At 40.6% G+C, this 22346-nt stretch overlaps 2 protein-coding genes and 1 long non-coding RNA gene across 6 annotated transcripts in view; 2 read left to right on the plus strand and 1 right to left on the minus strand.

Moving 5' to 3' along the window:
- The first annotated feature begins 18 nt into the window (after window positions 1-18).
- LOC139104828 (dynein assembly factor with WD repeat domains 1) lies at window positions 19-6727 on the plus strand. The gene is made up of 8 exons (XM_070660540.1): window positions 19-1101; window positions 1458-1530; window positions 1692-1895; window positions 2117-2239; window positions 2554-2738; window positions 3160-3289; window positions 3502-3800; window positions 3876-6727. The coding sequence occupies exons 1-8, from the start codon at window positions 1062-1064 to the stop codon at window positions 4070-4072; spliced, it is 1251 nt and encodes a 416-aa protein (XP_070516641.1). The 5' UTR covers window positions 19-1061; the 3' UTR covers window positions 4073-6727.
- On the plus strand, window positions 4993-21884 carry Oatp26f (Organic anion transporting polypeptide 26F). 4 transcript variants are annotated; one of them, XM_070660506.1, is made up of 14 exons: window positions 4993-5414; window positions 7429-7480; window positions 7567-7619; window positions 13468-13675; window positions 15057-15225; window positions 15638-15776; window positions 16099-16276; window positions 16537-16639; window positions 18679-18800; window positions 18952-19215; window positions 19459-19660; window positions 19754-19904; window positions 20096-20478; window positions 20696-21884. In XM_070660506.1, exons 2-14 carry the CDS (start codon window positions 7474-7476, stop codon window positions 20880-20882), a joined length of 2166 nt encoding a protein of 721 aa, XP_070516607.1. In that variant the 5' UTR covers window positions 4993-5414; window positions 7429-7473; the 3' UTR covers window positions 20883-21884. The 4 variants fall into 4 exon arrangements, with proteins under 4 accessions (XP_070516607.1, XP_070516612.1, XP_070516615.1 ...); XM_070660511.1 differs by lacking the exons at window positions 4993-5414; window positions 7429-7480; window positions 7567-7619 and adding an exon at window positions 11045-13060; XM_070660499.1 differs by lacking the exons at window positions 4993-5414; window positions 7429-7480; window positions 7567-7619 and having other exon boundaries at window positions 13098-13675.
- LOC139104993 (uncharacterized) overlaps window positions 7143-22346 on the minus strand; it is a 130383-nt gene continuing 115179 nt past the window's right edge. Inside the window, exon 8 of the long non-coding RNA XR_011546110.1 lies at window positions 7143-7204. This is a non-coding gene — a long non-coding RNA (uncharacterized lncRNA). The remainder of the gene's footprint in view (window positions 7205-22346) is intronic.

A 22346-nucleotide genomic window follows, 5' to 3' on the forward strand; every position in this document is an offset into this window, starting at 1 on the left:
AATAAAAACGGTAATAATTTTATCACGCGTCTATAAAAATAAACGAGAAATTAAAAATTGGATGAGAAATTCGTCATTCCCAGGTTTTTGACGAAGTCATCGATCTTTCTAATCTAACTCTCTCGTTGTATTTGCAATGATGATGGCGCCTCGAAGCGCGTGGTCCCGGATTTTTTCTGAACTAACAAAATCGATGCTATCGATCTTTCTAAATTAACTCCCTCGATATATTTGCGGTTACGGTAGCGCCGCGAAACGTGTGGTCCCGGATTTTTTCTGAACTGATGTCTCCTAATCGGTCTTTATTTACGAACCATTGTAAGTCGTTGTAAGTCAAATATATTTCCGCCTGTCCTTTCAATATTACTTGCAAATCGATATAACTATTTCATCGAGCAGTAAAGTAATTGTAGCTTAACAATGTACTTGATAAAGCTCTGACACGTCTGTCAGGTATATTCACTCATTTCATTGACGAATTTAATTACCTAGTTATTACGTATTTGAGGTGAATCCATTCGCCATGCTATTCTTAAACTATACTAGAACAAAATTAATATTCATCAGAGACGTTACCTGTCACTTGACTGAGAAAATACGATAAACCTATGCTAAATTAAAAAAAAAAAAACGTTTATTTGCATTTGTTGTAAGTATAATTTGCATTTCATTGTAATATGATATTGACCTGCTTGAAATTAATTATTAAAAAGTAACCTACACTCATTTGTACTTTTTAGTAGTGTAATTTTCATTTCATTATGCCATCGATCTGCCTAGAATTGATCAAGCAAGCCTTAACAACCGCATCTCCAACGCTGGGCAACGCACAATTGCTTGCACAAGACAACGTGTCTGGCTGACGTACACGCGCGGGCGAGCGAAACGAAACAAAACGCGGTTTTGACAGGCCCGGCTGGCGCAGAGAAAACGCACCTCCGTAATCCCTGGCGCGTGATCCACATTTTATAATTAAATCCGTGCCACCCCTGCTCGTGTCAAACACTAGTGACTCGCAACCCTGTCTGGAACACTGGACGCATCCTAATTGGAATGTCCACATGAAGCTGCTGAAATTCCTGCTCCGTTACTTCCCGCCAGGTAAACGGACGCTGTCTGGGTGCGTTAACCCTTTACTAGCAACCCATCCCGGCTACTCTGCTTTTTTTTTTTTTTTTTTGCTTATGCCCCAGGATCTAATGTATCAATTTCAAAGCACTTTTGTTTTAATCGACACACCAAACATTAAGGTAAAAGAATGGAGGCTATTTAAAAGAGGAATAAATAAAAAAAAAGCTTTAGAAAGTTCTAAATTTGAAAGTTGACCTGGGTTACAATGACCCAGTGTTTCATTTGATAGTTAATGACATTATTGGATCCTCTGTTCACTTAAAAATAAAAAAAAATTAAATGTACTTCAGAAAATGCTAATAATACATTTGATTTTCGACTCTTAGGTCTCGCTCTGGAGTACACACAAGGTGGTGATGTCAAGACGAAGATGATCGATTTACTGGATTTATCCGCCGAGTAATTAAATCAACCTTTTTATTTATTTATTAACAACTTAGCTGGTTATTTGTTATTTCGTACCTTTACTTTATTTATTTTGACGAGGCTGTAATATTGCTTAACGCGAGATCGTCAGAATAAAGCAAACAATTTCAAGAATTAAACAATTTGTCTTGTAGGACGAACGTGAGAACATTAGCGGAGAGCATAAAAGCGGCCGAGCCGATAATAACCGAGGGTGTAATGGACCAGCTGGTGGAAACTCTACAGAAGCTACAAGCAAAAGTTTGCGATACAAATACCAAGCGCTATTACAAATACAAAAGCTTGCAGACGCATCTTCTGCCGGTCACTAATATAGCGTTCGATAAATTAGGTAAAAGGTACTCCACATTAAAGCTGTCGCTTAACTATTGAATGACGAAGCTTGCGAGATTCGTAGGATTTTTGAAGTAAGTTTCATGCTATTTAAGCTGTACATACGATGAAGTTTCTAGTCGATGAGAGAGAAAAAGTGTAAAGAGTTAAAAAAAGATTATTAGTAGACACATTTTTTTTCGGCGCTATGGCCCACAATTTATTACACCTTCCGTTCGATCCTCAGATGCCTGACCGGAAGCTACGACCGAACTTGTAAAGTTTGGGACATTGACAGTGGAGCGGAGCTTCTTACTCTCGAAGGCCATAAGAACGTGGTCTACGCCGTCTCGTTCAACAACCCGATTGCGTGAGTTGGTAACGATAATTCCGATCATGCCTCGATTCGGGATTGAAAACTTGATGCACCGAGAAGAACTTACGCGGCTTATGGTGGTCGAAATCACCTTAAGTTCGCCTGGACTAAGCACCGATTAATTGAACTGGAAATTAAATTTAATAATAGAAGATCTAAAAGGGATTTTTTAAAGTTAGAATTATTAAAAATTTATTTTTTTTAATATTTATAATTAATCTTTTTAAATGTCTGGCGTATTAATGAAAAAAAAAGTTTGAAACCGGTACATTAAATTCTAAGATATCAATTTTGTTTTTTTTTTTTAGAGACCAGATTGTGACCGGGTCCTTCGACAAAACGGCGAGAGTCTGGTGCTCGCAGACGGGTCACTGCCTCGCGACTATGTGGGGTCATGACGCCGAGGTGGTGGTGGTTAAATTCTCACCAGCGCGATGCAAGCTCGCGACGGGTTCCATCGACGCGACGTCCAAAATATTCCATGTAGAAACCGGTATTGAAAATATTCCCACTGTTGTCTCACATAATAGACGATTCGGCCAGCCCGCCGATCGATCGTGCGCTGTCGAATCCGCCTCACGATGCACGGTTTCGTACAAACAACACGCGGAAGCAATCGACGTATTCTTGTACGCGTGTCGCTGCATCCGATTATTACCGGCCTTGCTAATTGAAGGAGTTTAAAGAATTATATTGTCGCAAATATTTTTTTTTTTAACAAATATATACTCAGTCACTTTTCAAGCGAACAGATTGGGCGATGTGAGTTCGTGATTTTGTTATTTGATTAGTAGATACTTGACTTTTAATTTCCAAAATACTAAAAATTCTTGTCCCCGATATCGCTTCGTCGAAATGAAATATTGGTACGATCATAAACTCTCCCAACGTTGCCTGGATTTGATTTTCGATAGGTCAGGAGTTGGGCACGCTGCGGGGACATACGGCGGAAGTTATTGCTCTGCATTACAACGATGACGGAAACCAGATTATATCGGGGTCCTTCGACGGGACCGTAAATATCTGGGATACAAGGACGTTCGCGTAGGTTTTGCCTACTTTATCTTATCGCCGTCTATCTTAAGTTTAATACACGCAATCGCTCACCACATATATAGAAATCGTTTTCTCGCTTTATTCACTATTCGTCGCGAAATCTGTCAAATCACGCTTTCTCGAAGCAGTCTTTGTTTTTTCGCGTGACGTTAAATGTACTCCGATACTTTATCAGGAATATCTCTGATTGAAAATTACAGGCTGACGAGTTCGCTGACCGGCCACCGCGCTGAATTGTCTAACTGCCTTTACAACTACGATTGCTCGCTTATCGCGTCGTCTTCGATGGACAAGACCGCAAAGGTGTGGGACACGAGAACGAGCTCTTGCCTGACCACACTATCGGGACATGACGACGAGGTCCTGGATCTTGCCTTCGACAACAACGGCAAGAGGTTGGCGACGGCCAGCGGCGACGCTACCGCGCGAATTTGGGACATAACTAGCAACTTCCAGCAACTGGCTCTTATGGCAGGTCACCGGGAGGAAGTGTCAAAAGGTAAATTTCTTATCGTAAACGGATCCGTTTTGTTACCTTTAGAAATGTAACGAAGATCTTGCGAATTTTTTACAGTTTGCTTTAGTCCGAACGGCCACCAGCTGCTGACTGCCTCTTTGGATAGAACAGCCAGATTGTGGTCCGCAAACGATGGGTCCTGCCTGCAGCAATTGAAAGGACACACCGACGACGTTTTCGCTTGCGCATTTTCGTACACGGGGGATACCGTAATTACCGCCAGCAAAGATAATACTTGCACAATCTGGAGATGACTCGACTGGTTTCAAGTGTCGGCTTAGCTAATAATTATCGCTCTGTTTGTTGCTTATATTGTATATTTTTATGTTATATGAATGACGACGAAAGCAATCTATTGTTTTTTGATAAGCAAACGGGCGATAATATTAAGTGCTTCCGAGTTGCACTAGACAGCGATGTCAGTATTTGGACATTGGCGAAAAAAGAATGTTTTTTTGAAGAAAGAAATTTTACCCCAAAATTGTTATAAAATATTTAATGTAAAAGCAAACAAAAATTTCACTTTTTTATTACTTGATATTGCAAGAATAGTAAAATTTGTAGAAACACGTTTTTTGCTGTAGATGGTTGTTTTATAACTTTAATAGTAAAACAGAAATTAACCGCTTGTGCAATAAATTATTCGTTACAAAAACAAACTTACATTAAAACATTATAAATATATTTCTTGAAATATTCTAATAATCACGTTATGCGTATTAAAGCTGATAACTGCAGCAAATGATTAGCAAAATACAAACATTATTTAAATTTATTCATAAGGCAATGAGATAAGATAATCCGATTTGGACTTTAAATTGTAGCGTCAAAAAATGCATTGATAAAAGTTAAAGTACTCATTTAATGGTAACGATTAGTAAAATAGTTCTGGAAATATTAGATGCTCGTAGACAGATATATAAAATTATATATTATTATTTTATCAGTATTAAATAAAAATATAACAATTTTATTTCCCAAAACCCCGTGCAATTTACTAATGTAGGGACACAAATTTATTAGATGAAAAAATGAACAGATTGCTTTATAGAAATATTGTTAAAATAAGAACATGTCAACAGTTACAAAGAAAAATATTTCTTACATGTACAAAGTATATTACTATGTAACAAATGTAAGAAATGTACATTTGTGTAATATATATAACTAGAATAATGTGTAAGTAAGATAAATATGAATTGTACATATATCCGTTATCTCATACATGAGATGTACGCGGTGCGCAGAGATTGTTAAGAGACCTCGGAGTTGTGCTCCGACGTGTAGCTACGCGTAAGCCCCTCTCCGAAACCAGTCACTGACTTGAGACTACATCATCGTGTCCAGTTAGTCAGTGAACGTCCAAGGTAGTCTTCTTGAACTCGCGGACTCGTACGCACTGGATTGCGCGAGGTGAAACCACGATGCCTTACCGCGGACTTTTCACTTTCTGAGAACGGGCTCGTCCCGCCGTAGGATCATCCGCCGCAACGAAATTACGTAATTATGTGATACGCCGATATGGATTGTGAAACCTTGCTGTCGACGCGTTCGATTCAAAATTCGTTCCCATCAGATTCTTTTTAAGGTTGTGTGGTGAGTTTCACGGAATTATATAACGGTAAGCGTGTTGCTTTAAAATATGTTGTGTGTCAGGGAAACGAGTCGTTGATTAGTAATGTACTACATATATATATATAGAATAAAAATAAGAAAAAATAATATTAAAAATAAATGGAGAACAAAAAACTCGCTGCCCAGCTAAGCACCGCAAAATTGTTAATATATTATACACTAATATATATTAATATATTATTTCAAATCAAGCTAAAATGGTATTGCGCGATAAACCAGGTTCGACGTACGTTTCACGTGTCTTTTTTCATATTTGCATATTTTGTACGTGCGCTTTTCAAAACGCTCCGTGTGAAGAAACGACCGGGATGGAAACGGGCGCATCCATCGTTTTCGAATACAACTGTAATCACTTTTCGTCGTCGTTTTCTTCGTAAGCCTACGTTACGTTAATTAATTGCAGAGACGCGAAAGAGACGAGCAGACAGACGCGAATTAATTAACGGAAGCATCCATTGAGACTCATATAATTAGCGTCGCCGAGCCGTGGAATCATCGTGGTACGACGCGTGGTTTCCGGCATTTTTTTTTTTTTCCTTTTTTCATCGTGCTATTTTTCAATTTTTTTACGTCGCGCATGTATTATTTTAGAACGATCGGAAAGCAAAGAGAAAAAGAACGCTAAGCGATCGCCGAACAATCCGTGATGATAAAAACTTTTATCCTGCCATTTACGCTTCGCTGAAACGAATGTTATTGCGTATTCGTGATAGAGTACAAATCCTACGCTTTTCCTGTCGTATAAATTTGAAAGAAATACTCCGTCTTTTTGTGAATTTCCTTAACCGTTTGGGAAAAATGTCACGATGATCAACGCGTATCCGCCTTCTCCCATTTTATTTAATTGCAATTTATAATTTATAATCACGAGACTTAAAATGATAATATGATTTTTTAAAAGATAATTTAAATGAGCAAATTTTATTACGACAAATACCTTTATTTTTCAGGATTATTTTTCGTACTTCATGTTTTCACGGTGGAAATACAAAAGTACCGTCGGAATACGTGTAAAGGGAACGAGAAAAATCAGACTCAAATAAATCAATAAAACGTTTCCTTTACAGAAACTAGCTTTTTTTAGAAAAGCAAAGATATGGTTAAAAAAAGAAATTATTGAAATAAATAAATAATTGCAAATCACTGCGTATATACGTTATTTTTTAATTGATGAGTTTTTAATAATTTATGTCGGTGACGACGAAGTATTATGCGTACTTAAGTCAGAGAATAGCGACCATTCTTATTCGCGAAAAAAAAAAAAAAAAAAGAAAGAAACGGGAAGCAATCATAAATTGCCACTCGTGGATATGCGATCGTTTCACTTGCGACTGTACATTCATCATACTATTAAACTTTCGAGAAAGTTTTCCCACCGGTGACCTACTATATACGAGCCTTGAATTCCATTCGCATAAGGATTAAGTCTGGACACATTCCGCGCAGGGTGCATAATAATTTAACGTGATGTCCATTATCCTGTTACTTCGATTGCCTTGGAACATTATTACGCATTATCTGCATCTACCGAACGATTGTCTTGCAAAGATGCTACGGGAGCATTCAAAAACATTCGCATTTTTTGACTTCTAATTTTATTTATGTCTTTTATAAATATTACTAAAAGAAACTATGCGTGTGCTACGCGCGCGCTATTTTTTTAAAAACCCCAATTGCAAACTACGAAAAAAAAATCATGCGACTTACCGATCTGCATGAGCTTCAGCGGAGTTGTAGAGTTTTGTCAGTTACTGTAACATAAAAAAGAAAATATTAATGTAGACATGTTAGTTAGTTAATAAGATTAACAAAAAAAAGTAAAGGTTTTCTTTTAATAAAGATTTTATTAAAGAAATTAATGCTTACTTAAAAGTTAATATTAGCGATATATTCTTTAACATTTTTTAATAATATATTTATAGTTTTTATTTATGTTACCTACGACGTTACTTTAATTTTAAAATTATATTTACAGATTCATGGTGCTGCTATTTCGTAATCAACCAGAGATAATTTAGATATGGATGGTAATGCTATTTAATGATTAGATAATGCAATTATTTTCCAAATTTATACTAATTGCGCATTAACAAATTTTATAATTATTTGATAGATTGCGATATATCGGGAATAGACAATTTAGGATGCGATGACTTCCAACCAGAGGTAAGTTAAAAGTATAAGTAATAATTCTATTAAAAGATAAATATATATGTATAATATGAATGCAATATTGATTTATAAAAGTAATATTTTATACATATATTGTACATATAAAAAGTAAATGTAAAGAAATTTCACGTGAAATTTTCGGCATGATCGAGTTTGAAATAATTGAATTTCGAACGATAACCGTGTTGTTATAAGAGTAATTTAAATGCTTGCGAAATCCGAGGAAGCAAGATAAATCTGATTTATCACGATTTTGCCTTCTCGTCCCGGTATTTTCAACCCTCAATTATTTTTTAGAAATATAAAATTGACAGAAGCAACCGTACGTTCATCAATATTAAATACAACTAATCGCGGTTGCATGGCAATGCATAAATAAATATCTGAAATGTTATACAGCCTCGCTAATAATGTAAAGAACTTTTTCCCCCCGAGTAGTTAATAAAACTCGTTGAGCTTTTTTTCATTTTTAATATTGCATTAAAAAACGTTACTAGACCTGGTCTTGCGTGCATCTCTCTTTAATAAACTCGAACTTCATTTTAATCCTATGGACGATAAGGCAGGAGTTTGCCACCATATCCTATCGCACGGTGTCTCGAAAGAATAAACAACTGCCGTAACCCCCGGCGCGTTTTACCTGGCCCTACGGTGTTTGTGAAAATTTGCATCCGCATACTCTAGAAATTTGCATAAGTATATGTAAGGCGGGGCTGTTGGTAGCTTCGAGATACTGTCATACTTTTCCTCGAACAGATAATATAATAACATATATCGGTATTAAAAGAAAAAAAAAATTGAACTGTTCGCTAGGAGCTTACATTTTTCTTATTTTTTGTATTATATCCTGCGCTTTTATAAAGGTATTTAATATAAGTATAAATAAATGATACTTATAATTAAAGAAATTAATCCTTTAGCACCTGCCGTGACTTCGGTGATTCTCGACGAAAATGCGCAATAATATTTGGATTTTTCCCTCGCACTAAATCGAGCCCGGTGTGTTTTCACGGCGAAATTACCTCCGTTTAATTTGCGTTCGTACGTGCGTCGATATTATTTCCGCAGCTGGCTTCCCTGCGGATTGATTGACCCTGGAATAGTCACTCTTTGCAATTCCGGTTAACGCGACTGACGCCCGCGGAGTTTTTCAATTCAACGGCTAATTACGCAAATAAATCTTGTAAAGCGAGATAAAAGTTCCAGGATCGTGTATTTATTTATCGTGCGTGTTTCACGCACGCATTTTCGTCGCAGATATCATTGGTGCAACAGTTGTAAATGGAAGCTAAAAGCAGAATGGACCGTTTTTTTCGATCGCTTCTTTCTTCCATTAGAAAGTCGGACGAGACTCTTGAATGGTGCGGACCGCAGAGCGAACATCCGGTTTCGCTTTTCGTTTCCATTGTAGCGCCTTATTTTTTGGTAACGTCGCTCGCATAAGCAGTAAAATGCTCCCGAACTCTTTAAGCGCGAAAAAATGAGCCAAAAACACGATTGCGCTGCAATTATGAGAAGTAATGTCGTGATGGAAACGTCGAAGAAAAATAATAGGCAGGGAGAAGATAGATCGGAAGTCACGGCGTATATCGACATTGTTGTTTAAATGTGAAAGATATATTACAAAAGATTTAATGCATTTAATACAACATGCATATTTATTTAAAATTAAATAATTTTGTTTAAACAGAATAATTAAATCTTTTTCATCAAACGTAGAAATTGCAGGAAAATATATATTTACCTAATTTAGACAAAACTTTTCCTTCAGTTTATAGGATATGCAAATTGCAAATCTTTTCTGAAAAGCTTTTCCTTTTTACATGGAAAAAGCGCGCGCGGGCGCCAAATATTACATCAATAATAAACGGAAACGTACGAATCCGCATGTGAGTTTGCCTACGTTTTTCCGCTCCAAAACGACGCGGCGTTTTCCAGCCAAAAGTAAAAACGAAGAAACTCGAAATGGCAAACGGCGCGCTTTATGTCGCCACAAAACGGCCTACCCCCGGCTCGCTTCCCGCTGGAGACCCTCGCCAGCGGAGGGAAGAAAACGTGTGTCGGCATAAAGGAACGGACGGAGTATCGAACGTGACGGTAGACGCGCACAAAGCTCTTTGGAGACACTCGTTTTCATTTCGTGTAGGAAAAGAGTGCGAGGAAAGAAAGAAAAAACGGCCGCGAAGGTACATTTTCTTTATATACGCGATCGTAGAAATCGCCCGTCCCGGTCTTCGCGAGTTTCTCACCCCCTCGCGCCGAGAAGGCCGGGAAGTCAAGACATAATATCAATTTAACGTCATGTCAACTAAATTCTGGAAAAGAGATAAGACGTAAATTTGTCGTACATTGATATTACTTTGGCTTCCCGTTCGCCAGTCGACCGGCGGATCATCGTTGCGCAAGAAATATTTTCCGCCCCGTACAAAAGATCGATAAGGGTAATCGACTACGAGCCAGTCACTTTCCGGATGCTCGAACGGGCGCGGCAAATTATTCGTGGATTTTCCAGTCGGCGGGATTTGTGCCGTGACTCGCGCTCGTTCGAGGGGATTAAAAGAGATCGCGATGCGCGCATCAAGAGGCGCGAGCACGAGCGACTTACGCGCGCACGAAACGCGGGCGAGGGAGAAGCGGGATGCGATAAGATTCTAAACGTCGAGATCAAGGTTGCAATTATCTCTCTTGTTTATTAGCTCATATTTCTCGCTGCAACCGGCGCTTCCTGAACGGTAAATTGTAAAATTGCCAAAAACTCCTTTCGCGACGTTTGTCGTCGAAAATCACCCACGTCCTCGAGTGTTTTCAGTCGACATGAAGCTGTTGTTCATCTCACTGTCATAGGCGTCGCCTTTCATAAGAAAAAAAAATCGTTATTTTATTGTGATTTTATTGCAATTTTATTTTCCATAATTTTTATTTTCTCTTCGATAAAAGTTGCATATATCGTGGAGTAATCGAGAAAAATCAGAAACTGAAGCGTTGTTTTTTGACGAAAGACCCTTGCGGTCGTCGCTCGATATGAGAAGAGTGAACCGTAGATTGATATGAATTTCTTAAGAAAATCCGACGCCTATGGGACGACACGATCGTCGTAAGAGACGACGTCCGCTCGACAGCAACCGCGCTCTCGCAGGCGGAAGCCATGAATCTTTATTAAATCCACGAAATTTATGTCGAAGTGGTCGCGTGGATTGTGAAACGTGCGCCGCGATGGTCCCCGAAAGAGTATTTATTTTATCCCTCTTCATCCCCCGTGTCGCAGCGACACGCGCAATCTCAGTTTGCTCTCCGTGCGGTCGTTTACATTGTGCAATAAAATATGCCACTCCACGTGCGCACACCCGCACATGTATTGCACATAATTCGGTCTTCTTTTCCTTTTTTTTTCTTTTTTTAATTATTTATATTTTTTTTAATTAATTTTTATTTATTTATGTATTTTATGAGAAGGTATTAAAAAATTCTAGAGCTTGAAAATTATTGTGAATTTTTATAAACCACCCCCGTAGAAATTCTCGAATTGCATTGCCAAATAAATATTGAAAGTCACTTGTTTTGAGTGTCAAAAGCAAAAAAAGTAACCTTCAGCGTTTTTATACTCAAAATCGATGATCGTCGGTACTTATTTGACAGTATTAATTTTTATTTAATTAATTTATTTCAATTAATTTTATTTTCTACAATTATTCTCGCGCTGATCGCGAAACCATGTAATTTTGTCGCGCGAGATTTTCCTTGCCCGAAGAGCGCCGCGCCAGCCTCTTTAGGAGGGTGGATATTATCATAGTGATTTATTTCGATCTTCTCGCGCTTCTCGGCGTGCCGGCGTTATTGCCGCTATAAATTTAACTGCGCGTCCGCGGTGTTTGATATATCCGACCTGACCTACGCTTGTCTCTCAGGTGTTCTCTTCGCTCAAGCTTTCTCGAGACTCCGTCGTTTCCGTGACGATCTCGAAACCACCCCGGATCCGCCAGCCTCGCTCCTTCTCGCTTTTCCCTCGCGAATTTATAAATTACCTCTCTTCCGTGTATATTCCATCAATTTGCTATTAAAAATTAATTAATATTTATATTAGATTTTGGGCTTTAGCTTCCGGCGATATTTGTTATCGATGGAGATGCAATGTCGCGAGGTGGAGGAAGGATTTCTTATCGGGGACCAGTCGAGATTGATAACAAGCGTTCGCCAATTAGCGGAACCGTCGCGGGCAGGTGACGTCGAGCCCCGTGTGGGCACACGTCGGGTGCTGATTAGCTTCGAGCTCGAGTTTCGCGCGCGAGAAGCCGCGGCGTTATTACGCGAAGCGCATAAATTCACCGCCGGGCAAAGGGAGAGAAAGAGGGAGAGAGAGTCAATAAACTTGATCGCATTTAAATGACGGATGGAATCGGGTGGCTCGTACGTCTTGATGGCGAAGCAACAGCTTACTAAGGATGGTTTATGGTGGAGGAGAGCAGGCGGGAAGAGAAGTGGTACAGCGTAAGTCGGGGAGAAGAAAGAGGAGGAAGCGAAAGGGTGTGCGAGAGAAAAAGGGAGAGAGAGAAAGAGCTCGGGGTGGAAGGAAAGGAAAGGAGAAAGGTTACGTCTGTGATAAAGGCGCTGGTGGGTTGATAACGGAGGAACAGAGATAGAGGAAGGAAAGAGAAGAAAGAGCGCGAGAGATCGAGATGAGAGATCAAGAGGAGAGAGCGAGAGAAGCGAGGGAGATCGAGATGAGAGATCAAGCGGAGAGAGTCGGCGAAGTAAGAGAGAAAGAGTGGAGGGATAGAACGGAGGAAGAGGAAGAGTGGATGAGAGATGAGAGAGGGAAGGTTTGTCTATACCGCGCTCAAACTCAACGGGGAAAACTGCGAGAGCTTCAAGCGTGGGTGCGGACTTCAGTCGCGTGCGACGCGCGTTCTCAGTCACTACGTCGTGCTCCTCCGCTTTCGACGGCTTCGAACGGATGCTGAAAACGCGCGCGTGAAACCGAACGTTTGAACGCGATTTATAAAAATTTCTTTTCTTCGCAGTGCAACGGTGAACATTATCCGCGATAAGTTTTTTTTAATTCTTCGACGGGATTCGTCTGGCGCGTCGGTTCTGGTTCAGCAATTAATGCTGGGGAACGTTTTACTGTATACGTCTCTCAATCGCGCGGATCCGAAATCAACGTTTTTTTTTATTTTTTATTTTTTTTATTTTTTTTTTTTTTTAATATAAACAGATTCGCGAAAGTCCTCAGAGGAGTGGCAATAATTTCCGTTTAATGAAACAGGTCGTTGATATTTCAATGAGATACCTCGGTATTAAATGCTTATCGGATTCTTGCGACTGCTGCCGAAGACGGTTTAAGCCAAAAAAATGATTAGCGGCAGCTAGACGAAACACGTGGATTTTTGTCTCGTGAGAAATTACCGATAATTATGAGGGACAAATTCACGTTCAACGTGAGTATTCGCTAATTAATTTTTGCGCGTGAATTTTGTTTGCTTTATCTTTTTTTTTCTCAGCCGCAACTTCTGTCGCGATTTTCCAGAAGAACGAAGTTTCGCAGCTGCGGAAAAGAAAGGGCAGAAAATGCTCGGTTTACATTCGAATAATATTCGCGATCATTGCGGAAACGTGAAACAGAATTCGATTATCACTCGAAGTCGCGGATCACCGAGATTGCGGCGTGTTCTCTTCTATTTATTGTTAGAGCCAATCGAGGCCGAGTTTAATCTCGCCGTTTCTGCTCTGATCCTTATTTCGCGTATCGCGCTTTGTAGAATCGCGAATGTCGGGATGTGATATGCAACGGCGTTATTTGCATTCCAAAATGACGCCGATAAATTCCCACCGATGTGATTTACAGTCGGGGGTGCCGGACATGCATGAGACCCTGTCCAGCTTCCCGGAGCAGTTCGGGGACGGGCCGAGGAAGCCGGAAATTCCAAAGAAGACGAATAGGACCGCGGACAGCCTGAAGTGCGGCTGGTTCTGGATCAGGCCGATCTACCTGCAAAAGTTTCGCACCGCGAAATGGGCACTTTTCTGGCTGTGTTGGGCTGGCGCGATGCAAGGTATGTAACGTAATTTTTTTTTATGCAATAATTGAATCTCATCGCAAAAATCAATCGGCCAGACTGCCTTAAAATGAAGTTTTGAATAATACTGAAGATTGAGGCACGTTAGATTGAGAACGATTTTTTAAATTCAGCTTATTAAATAAAAAGTCTATAAAAAAGTTAAAAAAAATTTCAAATAAATGGAAATGTTTTTAATTAGAAAAACGTGTATCCGTGTAATCTTTAATATCGGTAGACTTTTCGGTCTAGTTCCGCGACAATTTCGCTTCCAAATTTTATTTAACGCCACATGAGAGACATCAAATACGCGAGACGACACGTGCGAGTTATGAGACCTTCTACGCGTTTGACTTATTATATTTCTCAGTTTCTTTTCTCGCGTTTATCATTAGCGCTTATGCGTGAAGCGTTAACTTTCTTTCGATCGTCCGAGATTAGATGCGAGTGTCAGGGACGCAGGTATTTTCAAGCCGAGACTCTCATCGCCTCGCGTGATGCTGTTGTATAAAAAGAGATGAGCCGCATCTCTGTGAGGTTGATTCTCCGATAGTGTAATTTTTTTTTATATCGATAAAATTACCTTTAATCTCGCTTTAATTTGCTTTTTACTTCTTTTAATTCTGAGAATCGAAGCGAAATGAAAGGCAAGCTGATTAAAGCCGATCGAATCTGACACGAGCAATTCATAGAAACACGTTTGTATTCGCATCTTCGATACTGCTACGTGAAAAACAAGCACGTGGAATGATGATTGACAATAACGACAAAATTGTCCGGCCTATAACTACAATTTGCGTTTGCAAGAATAGCGAAAAAAGGAATAACGCGTCGGCGAGGGAGAGAAGAAGGTCGAGCGGGATCGTTAAATGTGGAAAAACGTGCGTAAATTTTCCAATAGAAATTACTTTTCATAAAACTTTCAGAGAAACAAGTGCTTTTTGTCTCACGCCAGACGTGGTACTTCAGGATTAAAATATGTTTATTAGGTGTATCTTAAGGGAGCCATTCACTCGGCGCTCCTGCAACGTGAGAGAAGCCAAGAAGACTAACGCTTATGTGCGTTGTATCATCAAATTTCCAATAGCGTGAAAATGCACGTCGCGTGGCGGCGGACTGTAATTTCTTATAGAAAGTCCTAAATTAACATCGCCAAATAGATATAAAAAATTATTTTTAAATAATTTAATTTAAAGATTTCTACAAGGGTTAAAAGAAGTTATTTGTACTAATTTACAATTAAAATTTCCTATTAAATCGGCGGTAAAGCTTAATCCCGAGCAAGTGTCGCTTGATGAGTTGTCTCGAACAGACCGCGGATGGGCGTGAGAATTTTTAAACATCTTTAAACACTCACCTGACGTCTCCACTGTTTCAGGGATGGTGGTAAACGGTTTCGTGAACGTCGTTATCACGACGATCGAGAGGAGATTTGGATTGAAGTCGTCGGAGACCGGGCTGATAGCCGGCGGATACGACATCGCCAGCTTCCTGCTGCTCGTGCCAGTGAGCTATCTCGGCGGGCGCGCGAAGGCGTCGAAACCGAGGTACGCGTGTGTCGCACGCCATTATCTCACGCATTAATATTAATACCGATATCCCTCCCGCGCGACGACTCTCATAAATATTAATCCCAACGTCAGTCCGTCCGCGCGCCGCCAACTTGATCCCCATCCAGTTTCTTTACCGCGGCAGCCTCCGTCGTTCGAGTAAATCGAGAATCGATGGGCCCATTGGAGATCCCGGACTTCGCCGGAGATCTCGCCGGGTCGTGACCGCGTCTCTCAAAATTACTCCGGATTGAAAGAAACGAGAGAAACGGGCTGACGCTGACGAACGCGCGCGCTCGGCGACGATTTTCCCTCCCCGGCTTGAATCTCGCGAGGGGTGGAAATTAAATCGCGGTCCCTCGCACCTCCACGGCTCCCTGTTTCATCCGGATATTCTGAACTGTCGTAGGTATATCGGCATAGGGATTCTAGTCTTAGGTATAGGTAGCCTGCTGTTTGCGTCTCCGCATTATCTTGCCGGACCATATAGAGGGGGTCAGCAAACAGAGAACGTATGCCAAAGTGTCAGCAATATATCGAGCCACTCGGTAAGCGAGCAAATTGAATTACTACAGAACACATTTGAAACTCCCCCTCCCACACTTCCACGCCCGGTTTACTTTGCCGTGACGAGTTTAATCGAGACGGCACGTCCCTCCGATGATAAAATGTAAAACACGGATGAGCTCCTCCCGCGTGATCCTGAGCTTGATTTCGACAATGTGAGACACAATGAGTGATTAAATGCGTGGCGCGAGCCGACCGAACGGCTTGTGCTTGTGATACCGCGCTTTTCTCTTTATTCCCGCACTTTTTATTCACGTAGTCCGAACCGGCGACGCCAGATTTATCATTATTTCGGTTATTTAGATACCCTGCACGGATCAGTCTGCCGCTCAAGCAGATTTGGAGCCTTACAGTGGCGTGTACTTAACCATATTTCTGGTAGCTCAACTGTTACACGGCGCCGGTGCGGCGCCCTTTTATACGCTCGGGGTTACGTATTTAGATGAGAATGTCTCGAAGAAGATGTCCTCGGTATATCTAGGTAAGACGAGTAAGAACACACATATTCCCGAGTTAATACCGCCACGCAAATACTGAAAATATAAACTTGTTTTCGGAATCAGAAGTTTTTCAGTATTACAACATTTAAAATTAAAAAAATGTCCAGTCTTTTTAAAATTCAAAATAAGTACTTTTCAGTATTTTATTGACGGGATTAAATTTGAAATTGAAAATTTCAATAAGCAGTTATTTTTATCTTAATCTATAAATTTTAATCAAATAAATTATATTGTGCGACAGGCGTTTATTACACTATGGCCATAATAGGACCAGCACTCGGCTACGTGATCGGTGGTGAATTATTGAAAATTTATACCGACTTCCTCACGGTGGACTCTTCAACGTAAGTATTCAAGTAGACCAACATATGCGTGTCTTTTCCTATTATTAAAAAAAAAAGAAAAAAAAGGGAAAAAGTATCAGATGTCTTCATTTCCGAATATAGAGAATGCGACGAGAAGGCAAGGGATATTTTATTGACGACGCGGGGTGCGGCAGTCGAGCGAAGGGTAGAGAAAAAATCCCCGTGTAACGGCATCGGAATTCGTCTCCGTTCGTTGTCACGCTAAACGCATTTTCCACCTTTCCGCCCTGATAACGTTTAGTCGCGCGTCACCGGCAACTTTATTAAATTCTCGCGAGGATTTATCGGCCATTCGCGTCTATCTCACCGTGGACGAAATGCAGGCGGGAGCGGCGATAATGCGCGCGTGCCGACACGCGGTTTCGAACCGAGCCGAATAACTCGCCGATCTGGTGGTACGCAAATACGTGCGTTATCCATCATCTCGCCCGGTATTTGGGCGACACGCGGTGAGATTCAGTGGCGATAGGTGAAACAATCTCGCCGGCAATACGCAAAGCGCTGATTAAACGCGCGTAAACCGATTGATCCGATTAACCAATTTTCGAGAGTAATTATCGAGCAGCCGCGGCGCGTTCGATTATCCGTTCGCTTCGTGCTCTCGAAAGAGGTACGCGCAAATTTTTTTTTTCTTTTTTTTTTTTAATTTACAGCCGTCTCTGAATCCGGCGGTAATTTTGTGAGATATTTCAATATATGATAAACTCAATTATGTTTGCGATTCACTCGATCGTGTTTAGCGTTGGATTTATTGTTGAAGTATTTTTCTCACTTTTATTCACTTTGAATGTATTTGTCCGGCAGGTAGATACGCAAAATGCACGCGCTCCTTTAATCCACATCGCCGTTAAAAATATTCCGCGCGATCGCCGGAGCGTATAATAGGTCGGGATTAATAGTGCGTGTATAACTCCAGCGGTACACGGTGCGCTTTCCCCATGGGGAAAATGTCAAGTGGCGAGCCGGCGTTTGACGATGACGCCGATATTACCCTTCAAAACTGTTGGCTCATCCCCCGGCACTTAGGACACAATCAGCCTCCATTTGTCCGCGCGCCCTCCCCGCGGAGTCGCCCTGCGGCCCTTCTCGACCACTGACTCACTCCGTGAGAATCGAATTAACCGTCGGGAGTGAAAGAATCTCTTCTCCGCAAAAATTTCTTGAAAATCTTAGTTTTTCGTTCGCGCGAAACGCGAGCGAGCGTGCCGAGAAAGAGCAGAAGTGAGCCGACGCGTTTCTCCGCAACGGCAATTTTCGCGGCCGCGACTCGTGTCCTTTCTTTCTCGCGAGGAATGAGATTTCTCGGAGGGGAAAAAAAAAGGGCGAAGAGGCAGGAGTAAGATGAAATTATTCGCGTAACAGGCGCCGGCAGCCCCGCTATCGCCGCACGTGAGAGCCGCTCGTGCGTGCGCCGGCGTTTAATTTTCCAGGTAAATGAAAAGTTTCTCGCCGAGGAGATGCAGCGGAGGCAGCAGATGCTGGTCCCTCGAGCCGGTGGAAATGAATGACTTCTCTACGTGCGCCTTTCCGCTTTCTCACTTTCGAGCTCTCCGCGATAAGTTGCGCTGTAGCTCGGCTACAGCGTGCTGGTTCGGTAATGGGCTTCGAGCCCGCAAATTATTCCTTTTTCTCGTGTACCATCGATTCTTTCGCGCCGACTTCTCGCCCCTGGTATTTTATCGTATTTATTTATTTATTGCCCCTTAGAAAATTGGGATTTGAACGGTCAGACGCGCATAATCCCCGGAAATTTAAATAAGAAGAATATGTCATAACTAAAAATCGATCCAATTTTTTGTTCCCTTTTGCGTTACCTCATCAAACCAAGATAAAAGTGGGAGGAATTATCTGGCGCTCCAGTTTCGTTTTTACATCCATTATCGCGGAAAAGAAACTTGAAATAGAGTATCGAGAAGTTCCGAGATCTATATGAAGCGAATGCTAAATATATTTCGGAGAGGTAGAACTTGCCAATACGTTCCGTCGAATCTGCCCTAAAACCTAAAATCGAATTGCAGGATTGGGTTAACTTCTGACAGTAATGTCTGGGTCGGCGCGTGGTGGATCGGTTTTTTGGCGGCGGCTGTCATATGCTTCGCCATTGCGATTCCGGTTCTGGCGTTCCCGGCAGTTTTACCAGGTATGATCGATCTGCTTTTAGACCAAATAATAAAATAAAATAAATAAAATTAAACGATATATTTAGCCAACATATAATCTAAAATAAATTAAAATATAATTAATTGATTAATTAATTCATAAAAAAAATAAGAGGAATACGTTTTAAATAGGATCGGAGGAGCTGGCCAAGGATCGAGTGTCAGAAGCTCACGAGAAGTCAACTCGATCTTCGACCGCGGGGACAGGAGAAGCGTTTTCGAAGATACGAGAGTTGCCGCGGGCCCTGACTGAGTTACTTAGCAATCCGGCGTTTTTCATGCTGAATTTGGCAGGTGCCAGTGAAGGGCTGCTGATCGCCGGGTTCGCTGCCTTCCTGCCGAAACTGATTGAAAATCAATTTAGCGTCAGTGCCAGTTCGGCCGCGCTGCTGATGGGTGAATAATATAACAATTCAATTAATCTGTCGTAATACAGGTGGCATGAATTTCGCGCGATCGTTATATAGAAACATTTTCGACGAGCTTCGAAAGTAGTTTGCTACGCGTACAAAAAAATCGATTATCAAATCGTAATAAGCAAGGTTTTAACAAATATCGATTAACGATCTGATTTAGTAATTAATTATTTTATTTAAGGTATTAATTAATGACCGCGGATTGCGAAAATGGTGCTTTCAGGGTTGGTGACCGTGCCGGCGGGAGGAGGCGGTACTTTTCTCGGCGGTTACTTAATAAAGCGTTTCAACTTGTCGTGTTCCGGCATCTTGAAGTTCTGTCTGCTGGCCACGGCTGCCTGCATCGCGTTTACATTGTGTTTCGCATTGAACTGCCCGAACTTGGACTTTGCCGGGTTGACGGTGCCCTACCAGAACACGACGAGGTTCGTGCGATTCGCAGATTTAGTTTTGGACATATTATAAAAGTTAATTTTATTTAACTATTTATGATAATGGGAACGATGACGTATGTACAGAAAGGTCGCGATGTCCCTCGAAAACACATGTAACAACGGTTGCGGGTGCTCCAGGTCGCAATTTGACCCCATATGCGGCGTAGACGGAATCATGTACTATTCACCCTGTCACGCCGGATGTTACCGAGAAACTCCAGTGAACAACGTCAAGGTATAAATTGCATTAAATAAGAACCATTATTGATTATTAGAATTGGAATTAGAAGGAAATCTAATAATTTAAATATAAATAAATAAAACAGATCGAGTCTGGAATCTATCAAATTTTTTAAAGCGCAGAAACAGCGCGGCTTTTGGAACAAACTTTTTTTTACCTAACAAATAAACGTTTCTGCTTTCCAGGTGTACGCGGATTGCAGCTGCATACACGCGTCGGCGATGAATCTAACGAGTGACGGGACTGGCAACGTGGTCCAGTTCGAGGCCATCAACACCACGTGCACCAGCTCGTGCCGACTACTGTGGCTCTTCATCGTCCTGGCATTTTGCAACATGTTTATGACTTTCTTGTGCACGATGCCGGCGCTCTCGTCGACGCTGCGAGTTGTGCGCGACGATCAGCGCTCGTTCGCCTTAGGGATACAGTGGATTAAAGTACGAATTCTGGGCACGATACCGGCGCCCATGGTCTTCGGTGCTCTTATCGATGACACCTGTATTCTGTGGAACGAGACTTGCGACGGCAGAGGCGCCTGTCTCGTGTACGACAATTATTACATGAGCAGGTTGGTGAACGGTCTCGCTCTTGTAAATCGTAAACTACGAGCATTCAAATACTTGAGACTCATAATTTCAGCTATATACAGAAACTGCTTAATTTTTTTTTTTTTTAATTGTAATTGGTCGTTTTTCTTACGCTTTAAGTTTTACTGTTTAAATGCTTTGGTGCTTAATTCCGTGTTTTCTAAAAATCTTTTCTTACGCACATCTAATTTTCCGCAGATACATGCTCGCTTTAGCGTTCATTGGGAAGGCGGCTTCGTTGTTGTTCTTTTTCTTGGCGTGGTGGACGTACGTTCCGCCGAGCACCAGAGGCATCGACCAAAATTCTCGACAGCAAACGACGGCTACATTGATGCTGAGCGACACGTCGCAGGAGGTTGAAATATCGCCGAATACGATAGCGTAATTTTTGATTATTATTATTATTTTTTTAGAAAGTTATTCTTTTAGAACTGTTATTTTTTTAAGAACGGCAGAAGTAACTGCTATTTATACGCGAATAGACAAATGTTTTAATAAATTCTTTCCTTTTTGGCGGCGAGAACCGCTAAATCGAAAACTATTAGAGTAATTCTAATATGGGTGAGTTTTTTAATTCATTAATTGACCCGTTACAAGCGTTATTTTTTATTAATTATTTTGTCGATAAACTAAATATTTTATATTGACTTTAATTGAATCCATTTATTAAAACAATAACATAAAATATCCATCGAAAAAGCCATATTTGTCTGTCGGCTGATAAAAATGGATTCATACTGAAATAAGAAACTCACCCGCTTCACGAGATTTGCGACACGTTGCGAGTGAAGGTAAACTGGTACCAAGCTAAGGTTAAATACGTGTATGTCAAATGTGAATAAGAGTCGTCACGAAAATCCCTTTCGCACTCTAGAAATTTAATTTAAGTTCTCGATAATCCTACAATCCGAAAGCTGTGGCCCGGAAGCGAGTCGGCGGAAACGCGCAAGTCCGGTGCCAAAAAGCCTACAACTCGCGGAATATCTGTAATTTCTTCTGATCATTTATATTGCGGACAAGCCGCGGTGCGATAAATCTGTAAGCACGAACCAAGGTGTCCAATTAGCGAAGAGTCCTTCGCTCTGACGTTTTATAGTCCTTTATAACACTCTGCTGACTGTCAATTAAAAATTAACCGATTGTATTTCCCGTAATGATAAATATCGATAAATCTTTGTACCCGAGAATGTGACTTATATAAATTTGGATGGTGGCTTTGCCACGTATCGACCTCGATGGTTGTCGTATAACATATTACCGATTTGATATCACACTTTGTGCGCCGTTTTTCGATGTAATTATTTTTATTAAACGAAAAACGCCTGGTACGCCTAGAGTACATATTTATACATGTCATCAATAAAAAGAAAAAAAAAACAAAAAAAAATTAATGAAATATGTTACTTTAATCTTAGTTATCGATCATTTATTTTTTAAGTAATAACTATATAAACTCTATTTTATATTGTCTGTTTTAGTAATATAAAAATTTATAAGAATTTTTTACATTAAAAAAAATACACGGTGACTCAACGTTGATAACAAGTGATAAATCAGAAAATGAATTTGACAAGTGATGTTCAATTTCTCCATGCAGTTGTCGATAAACCGATATACGTGGCTCTCAAAGGGATGTTTTATTGGAATGCCGTTTCTAGTAATAAATTAAATCAGCCACAGTATCGTGTGCTGGTTGTCAAGGTCTTCTACCTGGCTTTTGTTCTTGTAAGATTGAGTAAAATTCATTTTTTAAATAACGAAGATTAAAATTCCGTTTCTCAAAATAAATTATTGATATAGCACTATTAATAATTTAATTTTACTATCTCACTTCTAAAGTATTTTAAAT

Source organism: Cardiocondyla obscurior, linkage group LG01 (assembly GCF_019399895.1).
Source record: "Cardiocondyla obscurior isolate alpha-2009 linkage group LG01, Cobs3.1, whole genome shotgun sequence".
Classification (NCBI taxonomy): Eukaryota; Metazoa; Arthropoda; class Insecta; order Hymenoptera; family Formicidae; genus Cardiocondyla; species Cardiocondyla obscurior.